General features: G+C 36.1%; 1 protein-coding gene across 1 annotated transcript; it reads left to right on the plus strand.

Moving 5' to 3' along the window:
• Positions 1–335: 335 nt before the first annotated feature.
• On the plus strand, positions 336–6,248 carry LOC110803841 (cytochrome b561 and DOMON domain-containing protein At5g47530). The gene is made up of 4 exons (XM_022009379.2): positions 336–995; positions 2,058–2,291; positions 4,327–4,581; positions 5,826–6,248. The coding sequence occupies exons 1-4, from the start codon at positions 615–617 to the stop codon at positions 6,147–6,149; spliced, it is 1,194 nt and encodes a 397-aa protein (XP_021865071.1). The 5' UTR covers positions 336–614; the 3' UTR covers positions 6,150–6,248.
• Positions 6,249–21,087: the final 14,839 nt, after the last annotated feature.

The following is a 21,087-nucleotide window of genomic DNA, read 5'->3' on the forward strand; positions in this document are numbered from 1 at the left end:
TCATTGTATACCTTTTACAGTATTAATTTTGTTTATAGTTTTACTTATTGATAACTAAAAAAAATTTAGTGTTTAAAATTAACGTAGACGAAGGTGATAGAAGAAACGTGTCAATTAAATGAAAAGGAAGAAAATAGAGAGATTTCTTTATGAAAAGGAAGGGAATAAGAAGTTTAAAAATGCAAAATTGGGTTTTGGCCATCCCTTTTCCCCAGCAAAGAACAATACTTTCCTTTGATTCCAAAAAACAAGTACTAGTAGCAAGAATTGGTCAACTACTCCAACTCTTGTTGACGCCTATAACTCAATCAAACTATCCCCACCCCCACCAAACACAACACGTACCCAAAGTCATACCCAGCCAAAAGAACCTTCCTTTCCACACACCGTACCCGTACCCGGTAAAATTCAAGTTTCATTCAATTCTCTATATAAACTCAACTTTCTCCCCTCCTTTCCCTTGATCAAATCTTCCTCCCTTTTGGTCCCATTACCCTCTTTTCCCCCTCTATAACCATAATCACCATTATCTAGGCTTACAACGCCGACCTGGTAAAACTGACCCGTACTCGATTACCTTATAATCCTCATTTCCAAATACCATTCACAAACCAATGAAAATGGGATCAACAAAAGTATTTAGTTTGCTAATATTAACTATGATGATCACAACCACAATAGCACAATCAACATGTGGTACACACACCTTGAGTAACAACCAACAATATGCGAGTTGTAGTGATCTTCCTCAATTAAATTCCTTCCTTTACTGGACTTATGACTCGACAGCCGGTACGGCCAACATCGCATTCCGGGTGACCGGAGTGAATCCAACATCGAACTGGATCGCATGGGCCCTTAACCCAACCGGGTCGGGCATGACCGGGGCTCAGGCTTTGGTTGCCTATCGAAACTCTTCCAGCAGTATCCACGCGTATACATCATCCGTTGTTGATACCCGCACTACTCTTGCCCAAAGTAGCCTTAGCTTCCGGGTTTGTACTATTCCACCTAATTCTTCCTATTTTATTCATTGTCTTTATATTTCTTTGATTTTTTTTGGAATATTCATCGTCACAAAATCAAGTTGTCTATGTTGAAAAATTACACAACTTGTTTTAATTATATTTGTTAAAAGTAAATCAAATTTTGTGAGTTAAAACTTATTTAAAGTCAAATACAGACAATTTTTTTTTAATACAAGTACTCCGTATATGTTTTTGGATGAGGTAAGTATTACACTTAGAATGATAATGGCACTTTTCTTTGCGGTACGGTTGGGTAACAATCAAATATTCAGTCTAAAGTTTAGCATAAAATAATTTAATAACTACAATACTTTTCAGTGGAAAAGTCTAAATCATTCACTTAATTATTTGAATAATTAAATTTAAAAAGCCTCTAGAGTAATAGAAAATGTTCTTTTAATTTTTAATTTTTAATTTTTAAACGAGTCGTACAGATATTATATATTTACCTGACACAATTGGTTTTATGACACTATTCACACAAGCCCCTTTTACTTCATTTTGTGATTTATATTTAAGAAAAAACATAGTCACGTGGGGTCTTATTAGATTCGTCTCAATAAATACTTTTTAAATATCAATTTTTTATAATTTTTCTTATCCATAGTTAGAGATATCAACGTTTAAAATCATATATTGGCAAATATACCTAAATAATTGTGTCATTTAAAAAATACAGAGGAAGTATTACAAATTTCAACTATAGAGATAGGGTGATTTGGTGGTATATGGGGTTATTATATCCTTTCATTACCACAAAGGGAGAGAGAGAGGGAGGGATGAAAATGATGATGAGCCGCTTTGTTTGAATGGAGTTGGCAGAGGAAACAAAGTACTATTGGCATTAATTGTCATGGTTAAAACAGAGTATAATGTTTCCGTCCTAACATAATTGGCACATTTAATAATAAAATAAATTTTCATATCTTGTTCTCTACCATACTAGACTAGTAGACTAGGACGAATATAGCATTATTCATATTAACATAGCTAAATGCTAATCCATGTGATGGTACAACAACAATACAGGTTGACAACATATCGGCAAATAGTGGCACCAATGAGATGACAATATTTGCTACAATTCGACCACCGAGAACCACGGTGAACCACGTATGGCAAGTGGGCCCATTGAGCAGCGGCGCACCGGCTCAGCATCCCCAAAATTCTGCTAACACCAGATCCGTTGGCTCTATTAACTTTCTAGCTGGTCAAGCCACTTCCTCTGGTGGAGCTGTTGTTCAAAGACTTGGAAGGAAGAATGTAAGTTTCAATTTTGCTACTACTCACTACTCGTGTCTAATACAAACTATTTGGGATCGTTTGGTTGATAGTAGGGACTGGGAAGTAGAACTTCTTAGAAAATGAGTGATATTGTTTGGTTAAACGTGAAAAGTAAATTTCAAGTTTCACTTACCTAGGTAAGCAACTTTCTAAATTTTATAGGAAGTGAACTTCCTAGAAAATATAATTCTTATATTTTTACCATCCAAACAATCCCTGAAAATCATACTTACATGATTTTTTCATATATAAACATCATCTTATTACAACTTACCCATTCACTAAAAGAAAAATAAACCAATAACGTTTTGATATGGTGATAAAGACTTAAAGCCCGCCAATGTGATTTCCAATTCATTCGCAAGGACAAATCAAACTAAAATAAAAAGAAAAAAATAATAATTTAATTTCTGCTTCTGTTGAATTTTCCACCAACTAATCTACTCTGCCCCCATTAAATTTAATGTTAGTGTATATCTTTGAAAGTGCATTTGTGCATTAAGTTATTGCATGTTACTAGTTGTATTATAAATTAATCAATCACTTTCTAGTTCCTAGTCCATTTTAAATTTCTCATACTTATTCAAACTACTCCTATAAATAAAGAATTGAATTACTCTTTACTCATTCCGGTTTCGAAATACGAACCGGCCAATTTGAATGTTTCTTTGATAAAATTAAAATTTATAGATGAGTTATACTTGATCCGTACTATCAATCCAATAATCGTTTATCCCCTGAATTTGCATAAAATGATATACATGCGTTGTACTAAAGATTAAATAATTATGCCTAGTACTCCATATTTTTTATGGAGGAGATAATTAAAGTAATAGTGATTAGTTTGTGAGTTGTTGTAACCTAAGCACATGTGTTTGGTTGTCTTGATCATGATGAAATGATTAAAAATTAAGGGAACGAATTTGAACGTAACATGTGTGTTAACCACTTCCTTGTACGAACATGGAATTATTGTTTAGTTGGTGAGTTGTTTTTGTATTTTAAAATTTCGCTCTTTTTTTCTATCTTTTTCTTTTGTAATTTTCGTGTTCTTCTCTTATGAAACATCACACGCTTTGTCGCTTTAATATGATGGACCGTATATTTTTTCTTTTAAAAAAAAAAAGAAAAAGTCATACGCTTTGATGTTGGAAAATTCATATTATCAGCGTTTTGTACAAGACAGAGAAATTGGGAAAAATGACCAAATAAATCCAAACCAAATAATTCTATTGTTCACCCACCACCAACATTCATGATGTTAATGTGAACATCCTTTTAAAAAAAAAAACAATACTACGTACTTTAGAATTCTTCATGTAGATTTGACGCTTGAACATCGTAAGTTTTTTTTGTTGGTTATCTAATTAATTCTAAAAACAATTTTGGTCAATATTGTCATTTTATATTTTTAAAAACATCCCCCAATAATGTCTTTTCATGTTTTTAAGTTATTATCTTTCTAAATAGTCAAAGATTAGATATAGTCTATCAAGGTCATAGATATATCTATGATTTTTTTAAAATGTATTTGGTAGTTGATTTGATACCTAATCCATCGATGTTTTTGAATTATTGTCATATTATTTGAGAGCGTACGTTGTATACTTATATTTAGTCACAAGGTATACCATATACGGCGTACATACTACAGTCGTAGTAAAGTAACCATGACATTATGAAAAAGCTTAACTAATACTCCGTAGTAGAGTTATATTCCTCCATTCCAATTGCTTGTTGGTTCAGTGGTGATTGGGGCTGAACTTGGTAGGGAGAACCCGTGTTCAATCCCCCGCAACAATAATTGAAAGGGGACTGGAACCTAACACCCAGAACTCGCCCCGAATCCGGATTAGCCATAAGGGTGAACCGGGTGTTAACACAAAAAAATATTCCTCAATTCCATAATAATGATATGATGTTTCAATTTCTACTTTTCATGTTTGGCAATGTAGTACTCCGTACTCCGTATATATTAATGTGGAATTTGATGGGGATGTTTGTTATGTTTCAGGCTCATGGAGTGTTGAATGCAATAAGTTGGGGAATATTAATGCCATTAGGAGCCATAATAGCAAGATACGTAAAGGCATTCCCATCAGCAGATCCAGCATGGTTTTACCTTCATGTATCTTGTCAAATCGTTGCTTATATTCTTGGAGTTGCCGGTTGGGGTACTGGACTTCAACTTGGCAGTGATTCTCCTGGTATTGTTTACACTCTCCACCGTAACATTGGAATCGCCCTTTTCTGCCTTGCCACTCTTCAGGTAACTTATACATATACTCCCTCCTATTCCTTGGAATAATTAAAGATATATCTGTTTCAATAAGTTCTTTACACTTACTGTTTGCACGGACTCCAATATAATGTTTGATCGTATATATTCTAATTCTGTATGCCAAAAAAATATGAAAAATTGATACTTACAAAATACCTTTCAAGACAAATCTAACAAGATATCTCAAGATAATTTTTGATAGATATAATAATGAGAATTTATGGTCAAAGTTTTGATTGTTGCACACATTTTTCAAAACGTACAGAACTTAATGAAACAAAGGTAATACTACAACATGATCTGATTTAATGTTCCCATCCGATTAGTAGTTGCTTTATTGACTTAATTGCCACAATTATGGGCCTGATTAGGTAGGTAGCCTATCTCAACTAACACGGTAAGTAAGAGTTCATTAAATTAGGATGAACTGACGTCTAGCTTTTTAATTTTCAATTTTTGGTTTTAAATTGTAAGTTGATGTTTTGTTATGCCGGTCCATTTTTACTACTACCCTTCTTCTAGAACTACTTATTACTAGAGGATACCAGGTTAGCTCTTATAATTCGTTAGACCAAGTAGTATATGTATCTCAACAAACTAACATGGTTGGTCAAAGTATGAAGCTAATTAGTTTTAATCAAAGCATTTTGTCAGACCGTCCGACAGAACATTTGCTCATTAAACACAATATATATACTTCGTATATATGTTTAAGATTAATTTTGCAAATATTAACGTCAAACTACCACAAAATAAAAATATATACTTGTATGTGAAGGACGTTTGAAAAAAGTATCTTGCTGAATTTGTCTAGAGTATAGTATAGAGTACCAACTACGGCGGTGGAAGAATTGTAGTCTACCTACCAGTCTTTTTCTAAGTTAAATATGTATCTTTACTCAAAATCTAAGATTGAGTTGTTGATGGTTATAGTCAAATGCAATACCCTTTAGAAGCTTCTTGTTATGACAGACTTCTTCAACATTGACAATATGACTTACGACTTACGAGTAGTTTGTTACTTTGTTTAATATTGTTGAGACATTTGTTTGTGTTAGGCTGTTAGCTAGTTAAGGCGATTTGTATATTCATACTAGAAAACTAGCTAGGTTATTATTCGAATGTTTTTGCATCTTAATAACATGCATAAAAGGGTTGATTATTTGGTTGATGATATCTATGAATATATATATATATATATATATATATATATATATATATATATATTGTAGGTGTTTGCCCTGCTTCTAAGGCCAAACAAAGACCACAAGTACAGATTATACTGGAAGGTCTACCATCATGGGATTGGATACGCAGTCATCATCTTAAGTATCATCAACATATACCAGGGACTTGACAATGTGTTACAACCGGAGAGGAAATGGAAGAGAATTTACTCGGGCATCATTATCGCGTTGGGAGCCATCGCTGTTGTATTGGAGGCAGTTACATGGACTATTGTGTTGAAGAAGAAGAAGAATGAGCAAGCCAAACATGGTCACCATGCTAACGGAACTAATGGATTTTCCAATAGTTATGCACAGCCTGCTCTGTAAATTTTTCTATACCATTAATTAATTGTCTCCTCTTTAGGCTTATTGTTTTAGGTTGTATTATAAATTACACATTTTGGATTCTTTTTTCCTTTTCTATTATTTCTGCCAGTGAGTTATAGGGCATATATTGATTGTTTTTATTACTATGATATAGTTTTCAATTTCATGCATTGTTTGGTTAACTTTTTATATAATTGCCAACAATATGTAGATAATTTACCTAGTTATGTTGTTGTGGAGGGTTATAAAAGAGAATAAATCATTATAGAATGAATAACTAAACAAATTCACAAACATTGAATATAAACTGTTCCAGTGTTGAAACGATGGGATTCGGATTGAAGGCCCTTTTGTTGATGTGGAAGATCTAGCTTGAATGATCGTGCAGTTCGAATATACCTGCACAATGAACAAAGTAATTGACATCGGGGGTGTTCCGAGGAAAGCCCCTCCGATGCCTAAGTAAGCACTTTGTTCGGATTCTAGAGAGAGTTCTCTAGAAAGTAGTGCTAAGGCAATAAATTGGATGTACCTTGAGTTGTGAGCCGTGTCGGCTTATTTATCGTGTTTGTGTAGTAAATGCCCTTAGGTCATTTATTACTTGATGGGCCGTAGGCCATGTAGGTTGGCTGACTTAGCCTTTGATGGGTGAATGGTTTCTGTGTTGTTTTATAGCCTATTGGGCTTTTGGGCAGTAGGCCCAATTGGAGTCAATTGGACACCCAAACAACATGCCCCCCCATACCCGGTTCATTTATGATTCAATGGACGGTATTCATATGCATCTGGTACCTTGGGAAGCCCAAAGGTCCCGCATCTTTTTTGAAGAAAGGTGGTTTGAATTTGCATTGGTGACAAGTGTCGAAGTCTTTTCAAATTCTTCAGACCGTGGGTGCGAGTTTTGAGGAAAGTTTAAGCGGTTTTATTTTCTCTATAAATACTCAGCTTAACCCTTCTTTTCAAAATTTTACTTCACACCTCTTTCTCTCAGAATTCTCTCAAATTTCGGCGATCTTATTCATTTGAATTCTTCAGATCTTCGCTTCATGGTTGGATTTTCTCCTCGGGAACCCGTGTCACTCGGTTTATCGGCGAATTCCGCTTCGGAGACAGGTAATTTGCTTGTGAATTTCAGTCTTTTTTCTGTACTTTCCTCTCTACCCCACCGTTTGATCCCTAGAACTTGGGTTTCCAGACCATTGCTAGAGATAAGTGTAAGAGCAAGTTCGTAGTCGAATCCTCCAGTGAGAGTCAAGAAACTGAGGTTCCTTTGATGAGGCCAAAGAAGTCCTCTCGGGGCTGGGATGCTTCGAAGGACATCACTGCTGGTGGGTTTGCTCGTGTTGAGTCTGTCAGGTAGGCTGGCTCTTCGAGGGGTATCGCGCTCATCCTCGTTATTTCGAGGAAGCGGATCCGGAATCGAATCTAGCGCCCATTTTGCATGAGACCTCTGAACTCGCGCTCATCCTCTTTATTGCAAAAAGAATTATTTTTGTTACTGCTATTGAAAATGGTTTCGAGTAATTACTACATCTTTAATTTTTTACATCTATTAGTCAACAATTGTGTGAAAAATATGGATCATAACATACAAGACATTGGATATAGTTTACGATACTAACAACCCCAAAAGATAAGAAAACTATTACTATAAAAAATGATACGACGTACAATACACTACATCCAAATAAAAAACAATTTCATGACAATTATTATTTAAAAAAAAAAAGAAATCAAACTCGTAAACCCAACACGTGTAAACGGTGCATAGAAAAATACTTCATGTAGTATTCAACCTTGTAACCCGAGGCATCGCCTGGGGTAAAGACTAGTTGTAATCTTCCAAACCTTTAATGCATGTACAATATGAATTTAGGAAATGAAATGGATTGGAAACCTTTAAGAAGGAGAAATGGTAATGTTAAGTGTTATCATTATTTGTTGTTTGGTATACTTAAGGAAAGCAATCCCTTGTATCAAATTAGGGATTGAGAAAGGTAACGTACACGTTGTTACCACAAGGTTAAGAAATGTATCAAATTAGTGGTAATGGTTAAACATTGAAAATGGAGTGTGTTACCCATCTTCCATATCTCATATCATACAATAGGTAATGGAATTAGTTAATTGATTCCATTTCCATCACTTGAAAAGTGTTATACTAAACATGCTCTTATGAAGGAAATAATGCCCTTGGTCCAAGTATGCATTTAATGCCAAGTCTAATAAATGAGGTTCAGTATTAATTAACAAGTTAATAATTCGGTGAGATCAAGTGAACTGAATGCCTAGCTAGAGGCCGCTTCAGTTCAAGTGGAATTAATAATATTAATCAACATCTTACTCTTGATTGAACCCGTAGGGTCACACAAATAGTATGTGAACGGATCAAGTATTTAAGTGAATATATTATTCATTAAGTACTCCATTTATGAACATTCGGAAACGACGGATCTCGGTTCCAGTGGGAGCTGCAATCGTCAAAAGGCAAAATAAAGAATACTCCGGAAATGATGATATTGCCGGAAACGGAAATATGGTTCATGACGGAAATATAAATATTATCCAAGTCGTAGATGTTGCCGGAAATGAAAACATGGTTCGTATCGGAAAATATTATCGGAAATAGAAATATTGCCGGAATCGGAAATATTGCCGGAAACGGAAATATTACCGGAATCGGAAATATTGCCGGAAAAGGAATTATTTCCGGAATCGAAAATACTAACGAAAATGTAAATATTTGTTCGAAACAGAAATGGATTATGAAATCGGAAAATGGATCAGAAGCTCGACGAGCGACAAGCCGGCAAGCGAGCCGGCCATCGCTCGACAAGCAAGCAAGCAAGGCAGCAGCGCCAATGGGCCGCGCCAAGCCAGCGAGCAAGGCAACATCGCCAATGGGTCGCTCCAAGCCAGCGAGTAAGGCAGCAGCTCCATAGGTCGCGCCTAGCTAGCGAGCAAGGCAGCAGCTCCATGGGCCGCGCCAAGCAAGCGAGCAAGGCAGCAGCTCCATGGGCCGCGCCAAGCCAGCGAGCAAAGTAGTGCAGGCCCGCCAAGGCAAGGCTGCAGCGCGCTGGGCCTTCGGCCAGCTGCGGTTGTGGCTGGGCCTAGGCAGGCACGCGCACCAACGTGGCCCGTTGTGGCTGCATTGGGTTGTTTCGTCTTGGGCTCCAAGAAATGTCTGATTGCTTAATTCCCAAGTAACCTTGGATTAAGTATTCATTGTCCTACTGGAATCGATTTAATTAAGAGTTTAATTAATGTTGCAATTCTAATTGAATAAGAATTTCAATTCTAGTAGGGTTGGTAATTATTTTCCTAGTAAGACTCAAATTCCTTATTTCCTACCCTATAATTATGAGGTTAGGCCCTCATAATTACACATATCAATTATAGTGAAAATCATATTCTTTATTCTCATTGTGTTCAAGGGAGAACATAATATAGCCTAACCCGAATACATAAAACCTTAAGTAAAATCCTAGTTGGTTAAACCTAAGGTGGATCCGAACGTGTTGTGGACTTTCTACGGAGGGGCAACGCCTGGGGCTCTAAAGAATTGTTCTTGTTCGGTTCGGGAGCAGCTAGGGAAGGCACGCATCACATTGTATGTAACCTAAATTATGCTAATTGACTAAGTGGCAATTAATTTGGATTCTGGCTTTATAGTTTTTTCGCATGAATTATATTATTATTATTCACGCTGGTGTCGGTGGCGGTGGCGGTGTGGGGTGGTGGTGAGGACGAGAAGGGGTTAGTGGGGCGGTGTGCGGCGGTGGTGAGAAAGAGAAGGGGTTAGCGGGGCGGTGTGTGGTGGTGGTGAGGAAGAGAAGGGGTTAGCGGGGCGGTGTGCGGTGGTGGTGAGGAAGAGAAGGGCTGCCATGGAACATGGTGGTGATATGGGCTGCCATGGTTCTTCCAATCCAGAAAAGTTGAGTTCCATGGAGGACAGGGAAGAAGGAATGGGGGGAGAGAAAAAAAAAATGGAAAAAATAAAAAATCAAAAGAGAAAGAGGAAAAAGAGAGTTAAAGTTAACAGATAAGTTAACGGAGTTAACGACAAATAGTTATTCTGGGCATTTTGTGTATTTATACTAAACTTTGGGGGTATTTGATGCATTCTGAAAAGTTTAGGGGTATTTAATGCATTAAGGCAAATTCAGGAGCATTTTATGGAAAATCCGAAAAAAATAAAAATGAACATGTTTTTTTTTTTAAAAATGTTCTTATCCACTAATTAATTAACTTCCAAATATGATATTTTAATGTTGAAGAGTTGGGGAACCAGTTGGGATAATGATTTGGCCACCCACCAACTCAGTGATTAGTGATTAGGAACCAGAGTGGTTCATGTATTTTAATTTAGCATTTTAGCCTTTGGTCAAATTGGTCCCCTCCAATCAGTCCACTTCCATCTTTAAAATAATCCCTTTTATTTCTGTTTGGTCCCATTACTCGGACCATATTCCTAAATTCCTACCCCGGTCCTCGAAGATGTCCCAAATCTCTGTTCGAACTGACTCCATTCATGTAACATATCGGTGTCTGGTCTACAGAGAACCGAATTAAGTTATCGACGGATTTTCAAATTAAATACCGATCACCATCTCAAGAAAATAGGGTAAGATGATGATAGGCGGATAAATATAAACAAATATAGACAACTAGATAAAATCTCATTCTTGATGTTCAAGTTTCACCTTTAATTATTTTTAGTTTCTTACATTTTATAATTCACATAGCAACCACAAACTATGATTATGAGCCATTAGTATTAAAATCACATTCAAATCAACGATCAAGGAGGTTTTGATCTACTAGTTAAAATTGAAGGTCTGTATATGATAGTTTTAGATTCGAATTCTCTTTATCCCATTTGTAATTATATTATGCTAATGTAAAAGTACGACTTCGTGCTTAATTTTCAGTTTAACTTATATTGTGAGTATCTTTAAAAGTGTGCATTTATAGTTATAAATTCTAAAACCCTAATAAAATAAAAATTGTGTGTGTGCACATGGGAGTGGTTACTAACTTACTATTAAAGGATTTTTGGGAGTTGACAGCTTAGCTTGACATACGGTATGGGCTAGTTGTAACAATGCAAATGTTAGCACCTTAAGATAATTAAGGAGCTAGATATGAAACCGTGAAAATATTATAAAACTTAATTATCTATCATGATCGTTACATTTCAACTAGAAAACTGCTTGATACTTGGGTCAGGAAACAGCAAGATGAATGCATAAAAAGAAATTATACATGACAATTCTCCTTCCTATGTGGATAACGCCAAACGGTGAATCAAATGTGATCTATGAACAATGGTGTATAATGAATATTATGTAATTGAAGAACACAAGTTTACAACTAAAAGACCATATGATATATTCTATTTTATTCTTATTTAAAATTATAAATAAGAAACATAATTCATGTTCTTTTAACATAAAGGCATGTTCTTTTACACTAACATTTTTATCTTTTGGGTGCATCATGCTCATTGCGCCCTTTGTCTACCGCATAATAAGTACACTAATCACTATGTTTAGATATAAGAAAATGAAGAGAAAGGGAGGGAAACATTTTCATTGTTTTGATTAGGGGTTGGGGAAGGAAGAGGAGGGAGGGAAGAGACAATCTCACTTGCATGGATCGGGTCGTCCACGCTATAATTAGCGTGGACTAGGATATTTTAGGTATTTTAAAGTATTTATATATAGATGACATGGACCATCACTATTCACGTGATTCGAGAAAACACGCGGCCTATATAGTAACTCTTACGATGATATACTTGTACTTATATGTAATATATATAGTTACTCTACTAGTCATACAATAACTTTTAACATTATAATTATTAATATATGTGATATAGTTACTGCAAAGATCATATAGTAACGCTTAAATTGATGTAATTGTACTTATATGTAATATAATTACTCTTATAGTCATACAATAATTTTTTGTGATACATATAGTTATTATTGTTATTACACACAAAAAGTAACTATATTATTATAAAGAGTAATTATATATGTGAAAGTGTAACTATATATTCATTCTTGTTTTATAGGTTCTTCAACAAAAAGAGTAAGAATTTAATACCTATAACATGTATTAAAAATAGAAACTATAAGTTGTAACGTATTCTACAAGTATTTAAGTGGGTGTATAACAAGCCACCAAAACCATGTTGTTGGATTCAAAGCAAATAAAATTACTATATAGACAAATTTCTATGATATTTTTCAAACTATAATAAATCGTTGGATTTATATTTGTATTCTTTCTCGCCAATTGAAGAGATAGCAAGCCACTAAAACCAATTTGTTCAACAGCTTCCTTCTGTTGTGGTGTAAGATCTTTTATTAATTTACAAAATGTACCACCAGAACATTGTGTATCAAAAGCATACATGAAAATAATAAACAATATATAAATATGTTAATAATTTATAATACATATAAAAAATGACATAATAACTATTTATTACATATAATTACTATTATGCATGATATAGTAACTCTTACTATTAATGATGGTCATATACTTGCAGAGTTGCAAGCATACTTATGGTTATAATCATATAGTTACTGTCATCATAATATAGTAACTTTTATTACTAATAATATAGAGTAAAAAGAAGAACATATAAATTAAAGAGCATTATGATCCACATAGTAACAAATTCAAACATATAGTTACTATTATACATGATATAGTCACTATTACTATTATTGATGGTCATATAGTCACAGAGCTGCAGACATAGTTATCGTTATAATCATTTAGTTATTGTATTCATAATATAGTTACTCTTAATACTAATAATATAGAGTAGAAAAAAACAAAAACAAAACATAATAATACACATAGTAACTATTTCAAACATATAGTTATATAATTATACATGATATTGTCACTATTACTATTATTGATGGTCATATAGTCACAGAGTTGTAGATATAGTTATTATTATAATCATATTAACCCACCAAAACCAATTTCTTTAACAACTTCCTTCAGATGTGGAGTAAAATCTTTTATTAATTTACACAATGTACCACCAGAACATTGTGTATCAAAACCATACCTAAAAGTAATAAATAATATACCAACTGTGTTAATAATTTATAATTCAAATATGAAAAAAGAACATAGTAACTATTTAAAACATATAGTTATTATTATACATGATATAGTAACTCTTTCTATGGATGATGGTCATATATTTGCAGAGTTGCGGACATAGTTATTGTTATAGTCATATAGTTACTGTCATCATAATATAGTAGCTCTTATTTCTAATACAATAGAGTAGAAAAAGAACATATAAAGAACATAATAATACACATATTAACTATTTCAAATTTAAATTAAAATAAACTCAAAATACTTTAAAAATAACGAAACGAGACATAATTTCTCCAAATTCTTTTGTCGATTTGTAGAAAAGCGCAAACTTGTCGATTATAGTCACTTTATCATGAAATTTATAGTCAAACATAGTCGATAAATCATTATAACACGCGGTAAGAAATTGTTATTGTAATAGTCGGTATATATCATATAGTTATAGTTAAAATCTTATAGAAACTCTAAAAATCACATGTGAAGGGTTCTCTCACGTAAGCCATCGCACATGTAGGGTTCAGTTGGGAATATTTTTTATGAAATGAATTAGGATTTGTCGTGGTAGGGCACAACCCTCATGTTAACAGGCATGATGTGGAATCTCACCTTTTGTGAGAAAGGAACTTGGTAGTAAATTCACTATGTCTTGATTTATTGATCACAAGTCCTAAAGGATTAAAATGAGATTGTTTTGGTTGTCGTTTATTAAATGTACGTTGTTTGAGTCTCGAGTTCGCTATTAATAAAATATTAATAAACGTAAAGTGCAACCAGAACAAGCTTCAAAACTCTTGGAACGTATATACCTCGAGTATGAACAATGGGGGGAGACTTGCCGGAAAACTCGATCTGCTACTAATGATACAAGACGTTGTTTCATTTAATTTATGCGCTGGAATTCCGTCGGTATGGCCCGACACTCATTATATTATTTATTATGGTGTTTGTGTTAGGTTATGATACATATGACATTTACATAGATCATGCGGAAACAACCATTAACCCAGGAAACATATTATTTACACATAATCATATAGCATAATTAGATGCATACTCTTTGTTGCGTGCCTTCCCTAGCTGCGCCCGAACCGAACAAGAACAAGTCTTTTAGGACTCCAAGTGTCGTCCCTCCGTAGATAGTCCACAGCACGTCCGGATCCGCCTTAAGATTGACCAACTAGAATCGCCCTTAAGGTACTAGAAAATTCGGCACTTTTATGAGCAAGATGTGTTTTAATTTTCTCTCAAAAAACTCACTTTTGAATACTTTGAAACTTGTGTATAAATTATGACCCCTAGGCCTTTATTTATAGAGTTATGGAAAAGGAATCGTAATCCTAGTAGGATGCGAATTAATTGGAATTAGAATCCTACATGAATTCTATTTAATTAATTTATCCAATTAGGAATAGACATTTAATCATACACTGACTCTTGCAGATTCAGGAATCACGCATGAGCACAAACTCACACACACACGGCAGCCACAAGGGCCGCCCATGCGCGTGCGAGCAGCAGCCCGCGTAGCACGGCCCACGCAGCCGCGGCCTCTTGGCGCGCGCTGGGCTTGTGGCGTGCGTGCTTGCTGGGCGACGGCCTGGCTTCGTGCTGGGCCTTCGTCCGGCAGGCCTCGTCCGATGCTAATTCGTACGATACGCTTCCGATTAAATTTCCATTTCCGGAATCTATTTCCGATACGAACAATATTTAACATTTCCGATTCCGGAATTAATTTCCGTTTCGAACAAATATTTAATATTTCCGTTTCCGGAATTATTTTCCGATTCCGGCAATATTTCCGATTCTGACAATATTTCCGTTTCCGGTAATATTTCCGATTCTGGTAATATTTCCATTTCCAATAATATTTTCCGATACGTACCATGTTTCCGTTTCCGGCAACATCTACGACTTGGATAATATTCATATTTCCGATACGATCCATATTTCCGTTTCCGGCAATATCATCGTTTCCGGAGTATTCATTTCTTGCCTGTGACGATCTTAGCTCCCACTGAAACCAAGATCCGTCGGTTCCGAATATTCATAGATGGAGTATTTAATGCCATTAAATACTTGATCCGTTTACGTACTATTTGTGTGACCCTACGGGTTCAGTCAAGAGTAAGCTGTGGATTAATATCATTAATTCCACTTGAACTGAAGCGGCCTCTAGCTAGGCATTCAGCTCACTTGATCTCACTGAATTATTAACTTGTTTAATTAATACTGAACCGCATTTATTAGACTTAACATAGAATGCATACTTGGACCAAGGGCATTATTTCCTTCAGTCTCCCACTTGTCCTTAGGGACAAGTGTGCATTTCCTAATTCCTTTGTCGCTCGATGCTTGCTCTTGAACATAAGGTAAGAGTTGTCATCCTTATTATGTCCAGAGGTGTTCCTCGGTTTCAGAGTTCAACTGATCAAATAAACAGATAATCATAGCCTATGATTCATCCGAGCACGGCCATGCATTTCACAGTTTCTAGCTCTCCGAGTGGCCTTGTACAACTTTTAAGCATCTCATCCCGATTTATGGGAGGACAATCCCAATCTTGCGATCTTGAGATTAGACTTCGTTTGATAGGTGATTACCTGAGCGTTGCCTTTATAGCCTCCTTTTACGGTGCGACGGTTGGTCAACGTCAAAGCAACCAGTTCTCAAACAAGTAATCTCAAATCACTCAGGTATTGAGGATTTAGTGTCTAATAATTTAATGAAATTTACTTATGACAGACTTTCATCTCTTACAGTAAAGTTTCATAGGTCTTGTCCGATACTAGTCTTCCCAAAGTAAGTATCTATGCAAATGATTATGACATTGCCATGTCCACATAGTTCAAGAAACAGAACTACTAGTCATCTTGCATTCTAATCGTCTAACGTTTTCTATGCGTCCAATTTTATAGAAAACTCCGATTAGGGACCATTTTCAACCTTTGACATTCAAGTTCACTTGATAGACATTTCTTAGTCACAGGACTGGTCCTGACAGTCTATCTTGAATATATCGTCAAGTTGAAGGGACTCATCATTTAATAAACCACAAATTAAATGGAAAAATGAATTCTTTTCATTTATTGTGAATGATTAACCAATAATGTTTTACAAAGATTTAAACTCTAAAACTTTAAAACATTAAACAGAGACATCAAAGCCATTCTCCAATATGCTTGATTCCCATAGCTGCAGTGTGCGAGTTGTGCTTCGCTTGCGGCAGAGGTTTAGTTAATGGATCTGATATGTTGTCATCAGTTCCAATTTTGCTTATCTCGACTTCTTTTCTTTCAACGAACTCTCGTAGAAGGTGAAATCTACGAAGTACATGCTTGACTCTCTGGTGGTGTCTAGGCTCTTTTGCCTGTGCAATAGCTCCGTTATTGTCACAATACAGGGCTATTGGTCCTTTAATGGAGGGGACTACACCAAGTTCACCTATGAACTTCCTTAGCCATATAGCTTCCTTTGCTGCTTCATGTGCAGCAATGTACTCCGCTTCAGTTGTAGAGTCCGCAATGGTGCTTTGCTTAGCACTTTTCCAGCTTACTGCTCCTCCGTTGAGGCAGAAGACAAACCCAGACTGTGATCTGAAATCATCTTTGTCGGTTTGGAAACTTGCGTCCGTATAGCCTTTAACAATTAATTCACCATCTCCACCATAGACCAGGAAGTCATCTTTGTGCCTTTTCAGGTACTTCAGAATGTTTTTGGCAGCAGTCCAATGCGCCTCTCCTGGGTCTGACTGGTATCTGCTCGTAGCACTGAGTGCGTACGCAACATCCGGGCGTGTACATATCATAGCATACATTATTGAACCAATCAATGATGCATATGGAATCCCATTCATTCGTCTACGCTCATCAAGTGTTTTTGGGCACTGAGTCTTGCTTAGAGTCATTCCATGAGACATGGGTAGGTAGCCTCGCTTGGAGTCCGCCATCTTGAACCTATCAAGCACTTTATTGATATAAGTGCTTTGACTAAGTCCAATCATCTTTTTAGATCTATCTCTGTAAATCTTGATGCCCAATATGTACTGTGCTTCTCCTAGATCCTTCATCGAAAAACATTTCCCAAGCCAAATCTTGACAGAGTTCAACATAGGAATGTCATTTCCGATAAGCAATATGTCGTCGACATATAATACTAGGAAAGCAATTTTGCTCCCACTGACCTTCTTGTATACACAAGATTCGTCTGCGTTCTTGATGAAACCAAAGTCACTGACCGCTTCATCAAAACGTATATTCCAGCTCCTGGATGCCTGCTTCAATCCGTAGATTGATTTCTTTAGCTTGCATACCTTTTTAGCATTCTTTGGATCCTCAAAACCTTCAGGCTGTGTCATAAACACAGTTTCTGTTAAAACGCCGTTTAAGAAAGCAGTTTTGACATCCATCTGCCATATTTCGTAATCGTAATATGCAGCGATTGCTAACATTATTCGAATAGACTTTAGCATTGCAACTGGTGAAAAGATTTCATCGTAATCCACACCGTGGACTTGCCTGTAACCTTTTGCAACCAATCTAGCTTTGAAAACTTCAAGTTTCCCATCCTTGTCCTTTTTCAGTTTGAAAACCCATTTGCTTCCAATGGTTTGGTAGCCATCTGGCAAATCGACCAAATCCCATACTTGGTTTTCAGACATGGAGTCTAATTCAGATTGCATGGCTTCTTGCCATTGCTTGGAGCTAGGGCTCGTCATAGCTTGCTTGTAAGTCGCAGGTTCATCACTTTCAAGTAATAGAACGTCATAGCTCTCGTTCGTCAAAATACCTAAGTACCTTTCCGGTTGAGATCTATATCTTTGCGATCTACGCGGGGTAACATTTCTAGATTGACCATGATTCTCACCAGATTCTTCTAAAGATCTCTGAGTTTCATCCTGAATGTCATCTTGAGCATTCTCTAGAGTTTGTTGTTCGACTCGAATTTCTTCGAGGTCTACTTTTCTCCCACTTGTCATTTTGGAAATGTGATCTTTCTCCAAAAAGACACCATCTCGAGCAACAAACACTTTGTTCTCAGATGTATTGTAGAAGTAATACCCTTTTGTTTCCTTTGGATAGCCCACAAGGATACATTTGTCAGATTTTGGATGAAGTTTGTCTGAAATTAATCGTTTGACGTATACTTCACATCCCCAAATCTTAAGAAAAGACACATTTGGAGGTTTTCCAAACCATAATTCGTATGGAGTCTTTTCGACAGCTTTAGACGGAGCTCTATTTATAGTGAGTGCAGCTGTATTTAGTGCATGTCCCCAAAATTCTAATGGAAGTTCGGCCTGACCCATCATTGACCTGACCATGTCTAGCAAGGTTCTGTTCCTCCGTTCTGACACACCGTTCCATTGTGGTGTTCCAGGAGGAGTCAATTCTGATAGAATTCCACATTCTTTCAGATGGTCATCAAATTCATAGCTCAGATATTCACCGCCTCTATCAGACCGCAGTGCCTTAATCTTCTTGCCTAATTGTTCTCTACTTCACTCTGAAATTCCTTGAATTTGTCAAAGGATTCAGACTTATGCTTCATTAGGTAGACATAACCATACCTACTGAAGTCATCAGTGAAAGTGATAAAGTAGCTGAAACCACCTCTAGCATTTGTACTCATTGGTCCACATACATCTGTATGGATTAAACCCAATAGTTCATTTGCTCTTTCTCCAACTTTAGAGAAAGGTTGCTTTGTCATTTTGCCAAGTAAACATGATTCGCATTTACCATAATCCTCTAAGTCAAATGGTTCTAGAATTCCTTCCCTTTGAAGTCTTTCTAAGCGTTTCAAGTTTATATGGCCTAATCGACAATGCCACAGATAGGTGAGATCTGAATCATCCTTTTTGGCCTTTTTGGTATTTATGTTATATACTTGTTTGTCGTGATCTAATAAATAAAGTCCATTGACTAATCTAGCAGATCCATAAAACATCTCTTTAAAATAAAACGAACAACTATTGTCTTTTATTATAAAGGAAAATCCCTTAGCATCTAAGCAAGAAACTGAAATGATGTTTTTAGTAAGACTTGGAACATGGAAACATTCTTCCAGTTCCAAAACTAGCCCGGAGGGCAACGACAAATAGTAAGTTCCTACAGCTAATGCAGCAATCCGTGCTCCATTTCCCACTCGTAGGTCGACTTCACCCTTGCTTAACTTTCTACTTCTTCTTAGTCCCTGTGGATTGGAACATAAGTGTGAGCCACAACCTGTATCTAATACCCAAGAAGTTGAATTAGCAAGTATACAGTCTATAACGAAAATACCTGAAGATGGAACGACTGTTCCGTTCTTCTGATCTTCCTTTAGCTTTGGACATTCTCTTTTGTAATGGCCTATTCCATCACAATAAAGACAGCTTGATGTGGACTTGTCCTGCTTTGATTTAGCATTGCCCTTGGACTTTCCACCTTTCTTGAATGGTCTCTTTCTAGCCTTGAGTAAATCTTTGGCTTCACAGTCCAGTACTATTTCAGCCTTTCTGACAAGGTGAATAAATTCTGCAACTGTTTCTTCTCTTGGTTCACTTAGGTATTGTTGCTTGAAGCGACCAAACCCACTGTGTAGTGAATTGAGCAAGACAGAGACTGCCATCCTTTCGCTTATTGGTGTTCCTAGTAGACTTAGGTGATCAAAATATGAACACATAAGATCCACATGGAACCTCAGTGGGACGCCTACCCTCTGTTTAGTGCGAAGGAGCTGAACATGTGTTTCTTGGACCTCCATCCTATAACACCTGTTGGGAGAACTAACCTTTAGCCCAGACATTGATTCAATCAACTCATGGACGTTCAGGTCCCTGTCCTCCGTACTTCCACGACAGATATCCCTCAGATTCTTGATGAGCGTAAAAGGTTCATAGGCTACAAACCTTCTAGCCCAATCATCAGGGATATTGTTCAGCATGAGACTCATAACCTTTTTGAGATCCGCATCCCAGGCGTAAAATCTCTCAGGGGTCATGTCTCTGGCATAGTAGCTTGGCATGGGATGTGATAGTACATACTCAAGTCCATTGAGTTTGACTATTTCAATTAGCTTAGCTTCCCATTCAAGAAAATTTGTCAGGTTCAGCTTGACCATAAGCTCAGAACCCATGATGATGTTTTGATTGTTGTTTGCCATATTAAAAACTACAATTGAAAAGAATAAACAAATAAATAACCATTCACAGTTTCTCTTAATAAACTTAAATTCTAGCATACATGCATAATTCAATGTTTATTAAGCATTTTATTCAAGTTATGTGTTCCGGCAGGTGTGAATAAAATGATTCCAAGATCCTAAAATCATTGAAGAACTAAGCACAGTTTGTCGACTTAATCCTAGAACATCTTAGGTAAGCAAAAGCCTTTTGCTAATAGTCTAGAAACTATTCTTGGTTGATAGGTACGTCTAAGAACTTATTAGGTAAACCTATCGAATTTGCCACGACATAAAAGGACTCCTTACTTATATCGTTGAGTTTCACCAAAACTAACATGTACTCACAATTATTTGTGTACCTTGCCCCTTTAGGACCAATAAGTAACACCTCGCTGAGCGAAAACTATTACTAGATTGATGTAAAGGATATCCAAGCAAGTGTATATTTTGGCATGGCACCTTTTAACTCAATTTTTAAGTTTGGAACTTAAGGCTCTTACTATGTTGGTTAGATTTTAAGTGAACTAAAATCCTTAATCATGCAACATAATCAAGCTTTTGATCTCATGCATTTTAAGACATATTTAAAGCAATAAATAACTTAAAACATGCATAAGATATTTGTGATCTA

This window comes from Spinacia oleracea, chromosome 2 (genome assembly GCF_020520425.1).
Source record: "Spinacia oleracea cultivar Varoflay chromosome 2, BTI_SOV_V1, whole genome shotgun sequence".
Lineage (NCBI taxonomy): Eukaryota > Viridiplantae > Streptophyta > Magnoliopsida > Caryophyllales > Amaranthaceae > Spinacia > Spinacia oleracea.

Coding starts and splice junctions, on each gene's coding strand:
- LOC110803841 (XM_022009379.2), top strand. CDS start 615: ATGAAAATGGGATCAACAAAAGTATTTAGTTTGCTAATATTAACTATG. Junction 996..2,057: donor AAAGTAGCCTTAGCTTCCGG/GTTTGTACTATT, acceptor ACAACAATACAG/GTTGACAACATATCGGCAAA. Junction 2,292..4,326: donor AAAGACTTGGAAGGAAGAAT/GTAAGTTTCAAT, acceptor GTTATGTTTCAG/GCTCATGGAGTGTTGAATGC.